This window comes from Parasteatoda tepidariorum, chromosome 5 (genome assembly GCF_043381705.1).
Source record: "Parasteatoda tepidariorum isolate YZ-2023 chromosome 5, CAS_Ptep_4.0, whole genome shotgun sequence".
Lineage (NCBI taxonomy): Eukaryota > Metazoa > Arthropoda > Arachnida > Araneae > Theridiidae > Parasteatoda > Parasteatoda tepidariorum.
The window spans coordinates 34,131,352-34,144,053 of NC_092208.1; the positions used below are offsets into that span (position 1 = coordinate 34,131,352).

The 12,702-nt window shown below is 27.2% G+C and overlaps 1 protein-coding gene across 1 annotated transcript in view; it reads right to left on the bottom strand.

Moving 5' to 3' along the window:
• Positions 1 to 6,342: 6,342 nt before the first annotated feature.
• LOC107436149 (exportin-4) overlaps positions 6,343 to 12,702 on the bottom strand; it is a 44,076-nt gene continuing 37,716 nt past the window's right edge. Inside the window, exons 22-24 of the mRNA XM_043040328.2 lie at positions 11,225 to 11,342; positions 9,918 to 10,010; positions 6,343 to 9,124 (exon numbers count right to left, since the gene is read on the bottom strand). Of these exons, the coding sequence (XP_042896262.1) occupies positions 8,930 to 9,124; positions 9,918 to 10,010; positions 11,225 to 11,342 (406 nt within the window). The 3' untranslated portion in view covers positions 6,343 to 8,929. The remainder of the gene's footprint in view (positions 9,125 to 9,917; positions 10,011 to 11,224; positions 11,343 to 12,702) is intronic.

The window sequence follows — 12,702 nt, forward strand, 5'->3', positions numbered from 1 at the left end:
TTCCATCTTTATTCAATGATATATATTATTACAAATAAAAAAAATCAAAGTTTTCTGATGAAAAATTGCACGGTATAAATAAAATATAGACTGAATTTTCATTGAAATAAATATACCTGTGAAAGTCAGGGAATTTTTTTTCTGAAATTGAATGGGAACCTTTCGATATATTAACTATAAGTTAATCTTACTAGAGAGTGATGCATGATTTGAAAAGAGTTAATTTCTGTTGTCACTTGGTTAACCCCAATATTCAATATAATTTTAACACGAAACTGAATTTTACTATTTTTTAGAATTTTTTGTTATTACTCATCACCCCAATCATTTTCTCACCTTTGTTAATCATAAACGTTTTGCTGTCTCTAGACATACATGTTAATTCTAATTGCCGGACGATTTCTGCATTACAATTACTCTTTCATTTTCGGATCTCTTAACATTTGTTCTGACTATATATTTCTCACTTGCTGCTAACCATGGATTTAGATTTAACCTTTCTATAGTTGATTCAGCTTTTGCTAAACTTAATAATTCCAAATGTCCCTCTTTTTCTAATGCTTGCAGAGAATTTGTTAACTATACTGTTCTCTTTCTCCTCTTTGCTATAAAATTGCAACTATATCTTATCCTATTTTGGTTTTAAAGTCATTTTCTGACCAGTTTACAAATTAAATTCTTAGACTTTTAAATGGTGTGTATGGCTGGTTGACTGTGTAGAGCTAAGCGCAGATAGCGCTAGGGGTTAAAATTTGCCATAAGAATTCCGGGTTACTTCCTCCAACTGATTTTTAATCCTAAGTATGGAAAAACTCGCCCTTCAATATAATTATACTTGTAGTGCTTACAATATAACGCGTTTTTCAGTCTAACTTTCAACGAAATAAACAACAAATGAATTTGGAAGAAAATGCAGAGCCTTGTGGCAGAACGTTACAGAAAGCAGACTCTCGTCGACTCAGCGCAAATTTATGTAGTGTTTTAATCTTTTTTTGGGGCAATAATTTCTATGAATTTTCATTTGGTTTCTTAAAATTCCAATTCCTTTCATTGCTCAGTTATTACTATTGATGTTTTTATGATTTAAGAAGAAGAAAAAAAAAGAAAACGATATTACAACACTCGAAATTTAAATCGTTCATTAAAGAAATTACTCTTTGTTACACTCGGTTTGCAAAGATATCATCGTTAATCCATGCTGTGTTTCAATCGTTTGTTCGACAGTAATTGCTACAAATTTTCATTTTTTTTAAAAAAAATCCCGATATTTTTTATGCAATTTTAGTATGCAGGAAATTTAAATCGCGAGTTTGATAATTATTTTTTTTAAATGTGACGCTTTTTTCGGCAGTTTTTGCTAGTGCTTCTGATTTCTTAGTGGTTCACTTTTTGACGCGCTCATTTTAAGTCGATAGTATCATAAATATCTTTGGTGAGTTTCGATTGAATTTTCGGTAGTTATTGATTTTATCGCGGATTTTAAATATTCCAATGTATTTTAGATCCCGTGTAGTAGTCACTGATGCACGTTAAATCTGTCGAGTCACAAAGCCATCCATGTTCCCATAACAAATCATACCTCTTGGGGGGGGGGGGTACTGATCCAGGAATTTCCTTGTCTTCTGGATTGGTTTAAAATTAGGCTATATACAGAGTTGAACATTAGTTGTCGTGAACCCAAAATTGGGTCGGCTGTTCAACAACTGATATATATAAAATAAAAATATATTTTAGACAATATTGGAAATTTGAATCGTGCATTTGAGTATTTAATTTTGACACAATGATTCAAATTTTTTTCTAACGATTTTTTGGCAGTAATTGCTATTGATTTCCATATAGTTTTTGAAATCCAATATTTTTTATACGATATTATTTATTATAACAACCGAATCTCGAAACGAAGCACTTATGTGAGTATCTCTTTTTTAAAAAGTCCTATTCGCCTGATTTCGTCATCGATCTTTATTTCGGGAGTTACTGTCACGAATTTTACGATTTTTAATTTCTGTGCGAATTTAAATTTATTATCGTATAATTTATTTACGAATTTTAATTTATGCAATGATTTATAAAATTTCTTTGAGGAAATGATTAATGCATTTTTCCGCCTACAAAATAAGGCGGAAGTATCGCCAATAATATTAGAATTAAAATATATATATATGCTATTACATTTACTATTAAATTTTTTTATTTATACTTTCTTCCGTAAACACAACGTTTTTGTTACTTTACATTAGTAATTGTTATAATTAAAAGTATCTTACAGAAAAATATTAGTTCCAGGCAGGGCTAAAGAGAATACAAGGGCTAGTTCACTCCGCTCTTAGAGCTGAAGCTACGATTTCCCTCCTCATGACGTCACTGTGTCCACAGATCTCGGAGATCGCAAGCAAAGATATGATAACTTTGCATCTTTCCAGGGACGTAGGTAAGGGGGGTGTTCAGGGTGTTCAAACACCCCCCATTGTACAAGGCAATTTTTCTTTTNGAGGATGATCCGAAGACATGATATCACAATTTCATTCCTCTGCAGAAGGGATGGCACCCCCGCTTCGGTAGCCCAACGACCTGCACGCGAAGTCGAGCACTTTACGGTAGCACAGTTTAACGAGGACCAATACCGCACACCCTCGGTCCCTACGCAGACTGATCCAACTGAGTCACCCGCCCGCACACTGACCACAGCCAGTGATGCTTGACTTCGGTGATCTGCTGGGAACCGTGTCGATCAGTCCACTGCGGGACTTACAAATAAGGGATAACACTCAAAACATAGCTAAACTTACACTTTTTTTATGGTGTGATATTAATTTTTTTTAAGCTCAAGAATTTATATACAAAAAGCTTTTATGAATAGTAAAATTACTCGTAAAGTTACACAAATCACAATTAATAAACAACACACACAAATCACAATAATAAAACTTTCTGGAATATTAACCCTGTTCAGAGGGATACATCGGAAGTTTTCTAAATTTCTTCCAGTTTTATGAAGCTTGTTATTGTTAACATACCATCAACCATTCATATTCTGAATAATTATAGATTTAATTAATGCGTTGTTTAGTTCAGAATTAGAATTTGATTTTGGGTGTCCACATTAGGTGAACGTATAATAACGTATCTCTTTAGAAAGAAGTATCTCTGATAAACGTGTAGAAAGAAGTTTAGTTTATAAAAATTTTAATCACATTGTTTCATTTTTTAATCAGATTTAAAATTAGGATGGAATATTGAAAAAAAAATTTTTTTTTGTTTATTAAGTTATCTGCTAACTTAAATGAGTTTCTGGTGATAAGTCATCCGGTGTTGGCCCCGAGATTTGATCATTTATCTGATTTTCATCAGACGAGTAAGAAAAAAAAATACTCTCTGCGAATTTAAAATCTTGATTGGTCATCAAATGTCTGTGCGTAAGATTACCCTTATTTAGAATTTTAAACAAAAATTTGACTGACACACCGAGCTAGTGGATCTCTTTATGCGCCAACTTCTAAACATATTATTCTCCTGTAATTGTTACTAAAGTCTGATATTTTTTTTCTCACAAATTTTTTAAATTAATACGCTTGAAGGAATCCATAAAGCTCAATTAATAATTTGAACCTTCTTTCTAAATAAAATAAAAAATGCTATTTTTGGTTCTCTTATTTATGAAAAACATTAAATGAAAAAATTTTTCGTTTTAAAAAAAAAATCTTTTATGACGTATTTTATTTTGACACCAAGTATAAGATAATACTCAAAAACCTCTCGAAGTTATATCAAAAATATTGAAACCCATTCACTGAAAAAGGGAAACACACCTATTTTCTAAACTGTAATCGTTTGCCAACTAGAAATACATTGTATGTATTAAATTATTTATTCGTAGTTTGGTCTCTAAATCTATCTATTTTTCTAATCTTACGCACAAGATTTTTCATTTCTAATAGACCTATTAAATTATAACTTAGCATTTGGTTTCTATATAGCACGTTAAATTCACATTAGTACTTGAATATTGGTAAATATTTTAAATTTTATGATCAAAATAAATCCATTTTTTTTATAAAAATGTAGATTTTTTTTTTAAATTTATAAAATAATTTTTTTCTTCTATTTCTTTGACCTAGTATCATCTATCTTAAAAAATCCGAACGATATCCGCCGACTTTGTTTTGGTTGTTCATCTTAACGTTGCATTTTGTTTGTTTGGCTGCTATAAAATACTAAAAAATAGACTTAATTACAAAAGTGTACAAGAATTACGATGGAATAAAAAAAAAATTTAACAATTCATAATTTGTTTAAGAATTAACTGTTATAATTGGTGGGAAAAAATACCATACGGGCTGCAAGAATGCAACAGAAATTAGGCATGCTGAGAGGGTCACATTTATTCATAAACTTAACGCAAGTTTTTCTTTTTTCGAAATTTCAATTTGTTCCTAAAGTTATTGCAATTTTAAGCGCTTTTTTCTCTTCCTTTTTTTGTTTGGTTGTGCAAAACTTAGAAATTCGTAATTATGTAGGAAAAGGAATAGGGAGTAGAATGGAATAAAAAAAAATTTAACATTAGATATATGTTTTGAGAATTATTAACTAATCACCTTGTAGGAAAAAAATACCATACGCGCTGCATGAATGCAACTACAGAATCGAAATTTGGTATTCTGAACAGGCTCTATTTGTAAATGAACTTTAGTTTCTTTCGAAATTAAATCCGCTCGAAATTTATTGCAATTTTAGATGCTTTTTTTAAAAAATCAGTTTTCTCTCTCTTTTCTTTTTTTGTTTAACGTTACATTTTGCTTTGTTGCTTAAAATCTACGACTTAGGAACTTGAAATTGCAAAGGTGTATAGAAAAATGTGCAGGTAGTTTGATGGAATAAAAAAAAATTAAGATTCAATTGTTAGTTCGAGAATTATTAACTGTTAAACTTATAGGGGGGATATTGGTTAACCTACTGTGTTGATAGACACATTTGGAATTAAAATTTAAACCAGAGTTTTTTTCCAAATTCCTTAAAAGTTCAACAGTTATTAAAAATATTGTTGCTTTCTTCCAAATTTATTTGTTTAAACATTGACTATTTATCCGCTGTTGCATAAAATTTATCTCTCATGAGATCTTTGTTTTATAAGCTCGTGCTGAAATATTTAATCAAATGAAAGATTACATGTTGCCAGATAAAATACAAAGTAAATTTTAAAAAAAATTAATAAATAGCGATAAAAATTGCTTATTTAAATTGATATAAGTCTCCTCAACAAGAGAAATTTCTTCTCTTATTGAATCTCACAATCTGTACTTTTGAGATTAATTTTTTTTTTAAAAAAAAGTACAGATGATACTCTTTTGAATCTAAGCAATCCTCTATTTTCTTACGATTAACAAAATGTTCTTACTTAATGATTGCATATTTGGAAATCAAAATGTTCTGCTTTTGCTTGTTTAAACTATTGACGTTTAAGAAGAAATTAACAATGATGAATGATAATCAATTACAGGAGGTAAGCAAGAGCAACTTCCTAGTGCTTTTAAAAAAAGGCATGGTATATAGACGTATGTTTAAAGCAAAAATGTTTCTATGTCCGATTTCGTAACTTAATAATTAGCATATTTTAGGTCGATGAAATCAAATCTACTCATGAAATCAATCTACTCGATGAAATCAAATCTACTTAGACCTCCTGAAACAGGCTCTGACTATAAATTGATCAACATTAGAGAGTTCTGGAATAATGCAATGAATGAGATGAGAAGTTTATTTAAAAGAGAAGTATTTTACTCTGAATTTCTTTTTTAATTATGTAACACACATTTGGCGCCTTTCTACGGTTCAAATGTCAATGCTTACTAGTCTCAAGGAACGTCACTGTAGAATAAAAAAAGATATCGTAATCACTTAAGTGTAATTTATGGACAGCCGGACGAATTACTAAATTCTCGCAAGTTTATTATTGTTAATTAATCAAATGAACAAAATGCATGATTATAAAAACATTGATTAATATTTTTAGAGAAGTACATTTAATTTCTAGGCATTAAACATAAACGTAAAGAATTTTTTATACCTAACCAGCTCCAATTCCAAATAACTAATATAAATCAAGAAACATAGCACAGATTAAGAAATGCTTTTATCGTTCATATATGCTATTCATCGACTTCTGTTTTCATTTCTGTAAATAGTTCGTTTTTATTTCTATAAGAAATATATTTTTGACGCTTATAAATTTAGCAGAAATAGAACTGTTTCTCTTTGAAAAAATATTCAAAAACTGTACAATTCTTTTTCAATAAATAAAAAAATACTTTTTCGGTCTTGAATTTTTAAACACATAAACCATTTTTAATAAACTGATGATTTATTATACAGTGATATTTGGAGAATGTTTAAAAATCTCATATAAAATGCTGTACAAAACATGATACATAAATTCCAAAGACATCACTTTAAGCAAATACATAATTCTTTCCTCAAAAATAAGGAAAAAAGAAACAGAGAAACTACTTGGTTTCACACATCAATACCTGGTGAAAATATAAACATAAGAAAAATATATCGCCATATTCCTTTTTTTTTTTTTACATAAAAAAAAAAGAATAGTTCAATAAATTTTTTTTAATAAATATGGACATTTAATAAATCATAATTAAAAAATATACTATAAAAAATAATTAAGTGAAAAAGTTCAATATAATTAACACCTTCTTTCATTAATCCACAATAATTAGCACAAATTTATTTTTGACAATTGTGTTAGACTTTAAATTGCATTAAACATGCATCCACTTCATACCAATACATCAACCTAATGTTTAACTATGAACTAAAAATTTACAAAATGAATGTTAGTGAACATTTACTAATTTTGGAAAAAGAATGTTAACATAATTTTATCAAAGTTTTAGACTATTAAATGAATAAATTTTATTTATTATATTAAATAAATGTTCTAATAATATATGTGTTGATTTTTTCACATTTATTCAAATTAAAAGGCATGCTAACACATTCACATAAATTATGTTTTCCAAATTGTTGCTGACCTAAATTTTTTTTTAAAAATTTACTGGGTCACAAGCTCTATAATTAACAGCAAGTGAAATAATATAGGGCCTGTGATAATTAAACAATTTAGTAAAAATAAAAAAGTATTTTAACAAAATGCCAAACATAAAATTCAACATACAAATAAAACAAAGTCTCAATGAAATATGCTATGCACAAAATATTGCATAAGTTAAAACTGCTTTCAACAGCACTAAAAATATGCAATTTAATGTAGAATCAGTTGTATTTCTCTTCTTAATATTTGCAGATAACTGCTAGATTAATAAATATTTTACTGTTTAGAAATTTAAATGTAATTAGAGTAAGAAGTTTTTCGATTGTATAGAAGTATTTATTTTTTGAAGAAAAACTGAGACACAGCCATATTTATTTAATTAAACATGAAACTAAAATATTTACACTTTAGAATAAAACATGCTTAACGAATTAACAATTATTATACAATACCATACCTTGTAATTTACCATGGAAGATATTTTTTGATGTTTAATAACTGTTCAATAAGTATTTAATATTTATACAAAAATTGTTTAATATACTCCAAATAAAGTAATATAGTATTTTATATCAGTATGTAATATTTTAAAATGTTATAATACAAATATATCACATCCTGACAATCAAATAGTAAGAGGAAAGAAAAAACAATTTCATAAAGTTTAACAAAAGAACTTAACACAAATTTGAAGTTAAGAAGAAAGAAAAAATGCAATAAATTATAGACATACAAAATTTGTATTTGTAATAATAATATACCCAAAGAAAATAGTTTATAATAAAAGTAACAGTCTGATAAATAATTATGTTTATTTATTAATGTATAATATTTGAAGTAGGTTGCTTAAAAGAAAAATTTCTTTAAAATTAACAAATAACATTAGATTCCTGTAATTATCTTTATTTTTAATTTTTTTTGTGTTATTATTTTTATTACTTACTGTAAAAATTGTATAAGCTTTCATTTGAAAATAATAATAAAAAGCTATAGAATTTATTAGGATTTTGGCATATTGTAGACAGAAAGGTTGCACATTTTGTTTCTTTTCAATGCTTAAATAATGAAAAAAAAATTCCCTCTACCTTTTTCTCTTGACCCAAAAGTAAGATGTTCCCTTCATATACATAAATAATTAGAATAAGCTACAATCAAATTTAAAAAACTTTCAAAGATCAACACTTAAATTTAATAAAATTAATGAACACCACGAAAGACTATTTTCTCTTAACATATTATTGGCCAAAAATTAGGTTCTTTATTAATCAGACTGTAACTGTGAATGGTATTCAAAATGAATAAAGTGTTTTGAAAAGAGGCTAAGTATAATTTGAATATTTTAATAAATAAATGTATCATATCTTAACTTCAACAAATCTATTAAATTAAATTGAAATATACACAAGTGGAAAACAAACTAGTAATAACAAATTTCAAATACATAAATATATGAACTTTTATTAGCCATAAGGACTATACATAACAAAAATCTGTTAAGTTATTCCACCGTATAGCTATTTATCAATTAAGTTTTAAGCATCAGGAAATAATACATTTTGAAAAATTGTACAAATATATTGAAATGAAAAGTGGCATTCATAAAAGAATTGAACAATTAAGTATAAAAAAAAAAAATTCATGAACCAATAAGAAAATCAAAACATTTATGAACTAAAAATAATATTTATTACAACACTGGAATCTGCAACTCAACACAGTTGAACAGGAGATTTCAAACAAGCGATAGTGAGCATTTATCACACATTTAGAAAAATGAAACAATGAAGTAGGAAATGCGATAGTTCCAGCCAGGTAACTTATAGCCAACAGACAACGGTAATGAACAATGGCACAACAGGTATATTATTTTACACAGAGGTAACCCCTAACTTCGGTAATGAACTTTTCAAAGTCATCCTTAAATTTTATTCGGCTGTGGCGATCCAAGTTCAATGTCATGTTGGTTGATAAATCGTTAAATGATGTGAGTAGTCTTTGCACAGTACTAGCATCTGACTGACTGTTGATAAGCTCTTGTACTAACTGTTTGTACTTTTCCTAGTAAGAAACGCATTTGTTAATCATGTGTTATAAAAGCATAGCATGTTAGTGAAAATCCAAAAAATTAATTACAATGCATTGGAAAAAGAAAAATACCTACAAGTAAAGAGATTATTATTGCACGAATATAGGTTTTGGCAAACCATAAGTAGAAAATTCTTTAAAAAATATGAAACAATATTTAAATATCGTATATCAGCAATACAAACACAAAACACTTTCAGTACTAATTTTTAAAATAAAAAAACTTAGTTCTATTAATTAAAATTAACAATATTATATTTTAATATTTCGTCAAATATAATATTGTCATTAAATTTTTATTATATGCAATTAAAAATGTCTGAACATGTTTTTTTTCTTCTTTTCTTAATTTAGTTAGAAATATAACTAATAACAAATATTACATAAATTATTTTATAACATATAATTCCAGCAAAAAAAAAAAAAAAATTGTTACAAGGATAGCTGCCAACTTGAACAGCTGTTGAAGAAATTTTTTCTTAGTAGTAAAAAGTAACTTGCATTTTAATTTATTCTTGATTTTTAAACCTTAAATAAATTCAATTTTTTTTTTAAAAAAAACCTGCTATGATGAATTCAAGCTTAGGTACATCAGATCTATTAATTAGCTTTTAAAAGTGTAAAAGTAGCTTAATTCTTAGAAATTTCTTCTTACTTTATTTATTATTTTACTACTATTTAGTAAAATCATTTTCAATGATTGTATAAGTTAGCAACTATGTATAATTACAAAGTTTTTTTTAAAAATTATATGATTAATACGAACTTGAAAACAGCAGATGAGAGTGTATAATGTTACACTTGCAGATTGAGTGAGATCCGCATCTAAGGGCTGCAAGAATAACATATCGAAGACAACCTGATGAGCAAAAGAAAGAAATTACAAGGTATTAGAATTCACAATAGATAACACAAAGTTGGTAAAAGAAATTGAATTAAACATAATAAAATATAGTCTTAACCTGTTATACCGAAATTTGAATTAAAAACTTACATGCTTTCATATAATTATAAAAACTTATGCCTAATTATTTAGAGTTTAAAACTATTTCTCCAATTCGTTTCTCTCGTGTTTTTTTCTTCTTAAATTACTTGAAATGTATGAAACACTATAAGTAAATGGTTAAGTATAAACAAAAAAGATTGCCACAATCAGGGGTTTGCCATAGTGATGACACAATTCATTGCTGGAAAACAGTAAACAATACTTTATCCTCTCTTCCTAGAACAGCATAAGTTTTTAAAACTAGAAGAATAGTAGGCAAATAATTTTTTTTAACCGTTTAGTGAAATAAAATATTGTTACGAAATTTATGGTTCCCTTCCTTAGAATTTGATTTTTGGAATATATGTCTAAATATCTGTAAGCTCAGTGATCATTATTCCTATTTTTCTAAACTAAAGTTCAGAAGTAAAAAACTACTATTTTTAATTAACTACAATTTTACTACATGTCCAATTTTTCCCACATTATTCAACGGAAAAATAATGTTTTGAAAGGAAATTTTTGTCCAATTTTGCTCAGGGGTTTAACATTTTGATGGTTAAAACTTCAGAGAGACATTTTTTGAAGCCTATTGGCTGTATTTTTATTTATTATAGAAATAATAAAAAAAAAATCTTTTTACCAATCCAAATCCAAAATAAACTGAAGCTAAATAGTCCATGGAAGGCAATTGCACAATTTCTTTTACTTAAAGAACCGTAAAGATGCACACAGGTCATAAATTTTCAATTGCTTTTAATCATTTGAATAGCAGCATGGGTTGATTTGAGTTTAAAACATTTGTTTATCCTGGGTATTGGCAATTTCATATTTATGAACATTATTACTGAAAACTTTCAAATCATTTGTTCAAGATAGTATTCATTATAAATAGTATCCTTCGACAATAAATGTCTAAATTACTTAAGTCATAAGTCAATGAAAACAGTACAACATTGGGTTGTTAACCTGAAAAGGTATGCAGCTAGTACTACTGTATTACACAATCACATGCATTCATTTTCTATTAGGGCAACCCTTATATAATAAAAGTAAGTGTTTTCAAGCATTTATATTGACCAACTTACTTTCAAAAATGGTTCCAAAGCCTCATGCATAGGTGTTCTTGGATTTGGATTTTGATAAACATGCCTTCCAAGGACAGACAAAAAATCCAAACACAAAAGTGAAATTTCGGTGGTATAGCTTAAATGTGGTTAAATAAAAACAATCATATAGTAAAATTACAAAACTTAATTTAAAATTATTGAAATTGTAGCTGAATACATGTTCTTCATACAGTGCAAAAAAAGTAAACAACCAATAAATCAGGACTGAACAATACAGCAAAATAATTCAAAAACTGAAAGATAAATATCAAAAAATTGATTAATTTTTTTTTTTAACTACTATTTTTCCCCCTCCTCAGCGGCTTTACATTATTAGATTAAAGGAAATACGTTTTTAGTAATCCATTCGTCATAATAAAGATTAAATGAGTTTAGTATCATTTTGTATAATGCTATTGTTCTTGGTCAATTTAAGGCAGGAAAATTTTCTATAGTCAAACAATTCTCTCTGGAATATATGACTTTAGAGGGGCTGCAAAAAACCTATTTCTAAAGTATCTATACCCAAAACTGCATAGTAATGGCACAGTTTAAATTGATACCAAATATACCTAATGTTATTATACACATAATATCAGTTACAAAATAACTTCATCAAAAATTTCACCTAAACATAAACTTACACTTTATAATCAAAAATACCAATATTTTATATGTTAATAACAACTTGAACATATAAAAAATTATTAAGTAATTCATATATTTTTTTTTAATATCATACCTATTTTCATATCATATTAATAGATATACAGTAGGGAACCGATTATCCGGAACGATCGGGACCATCACTATTCCGGATAACTGATTTTTCCAGTTTTCTGAATCGCTACAAAAAGCCGTTTTTTTATTGTTAAACCCAACTAAAAAAAATTTTTTTTTAGGAAATAATCTTGAAAAGAAGAAAAAACGATGAAGTAATACACTAATGATTATTTCCAAAATGATGGTAAGGTGAACATCTTTCAAAAAAGAAAGAAAAATCCTAAAATCTTATAAGGAAAAAAAAATTTTGTTTAAAAAATGGCGGGAAAATTTATCGAATTTCGTTCCGGTTTTCTGATTTCCGGATAACGGGTTCTGTACTGTACTTATAAAATATTGTGGCCAACCATCCATATATATATATACATTCTTTCGAAGAAAAGCATTCAAATAAAAATAGTTAATAATCTGATACGGAGGTTTTGATGGTGTAAAAAATTCTTAAACTAGGCGAATAATACCCTGAAAATAAATTTCTTGATAATTAAACAAGAATTTTAAGCAAAAATAATAAATATTTCTTTAGTTACATTTAATTTTGCTAAAATATATTCTGAGAAACTAGGGTCAAGTATGTTTTGAATTAAATATTAAATACAATAAAAAGGGAAAAATCCAATTCATTGAAAACTGGGACAATAATTTAATTATATAATTGTTAATGTTCTAGAAAG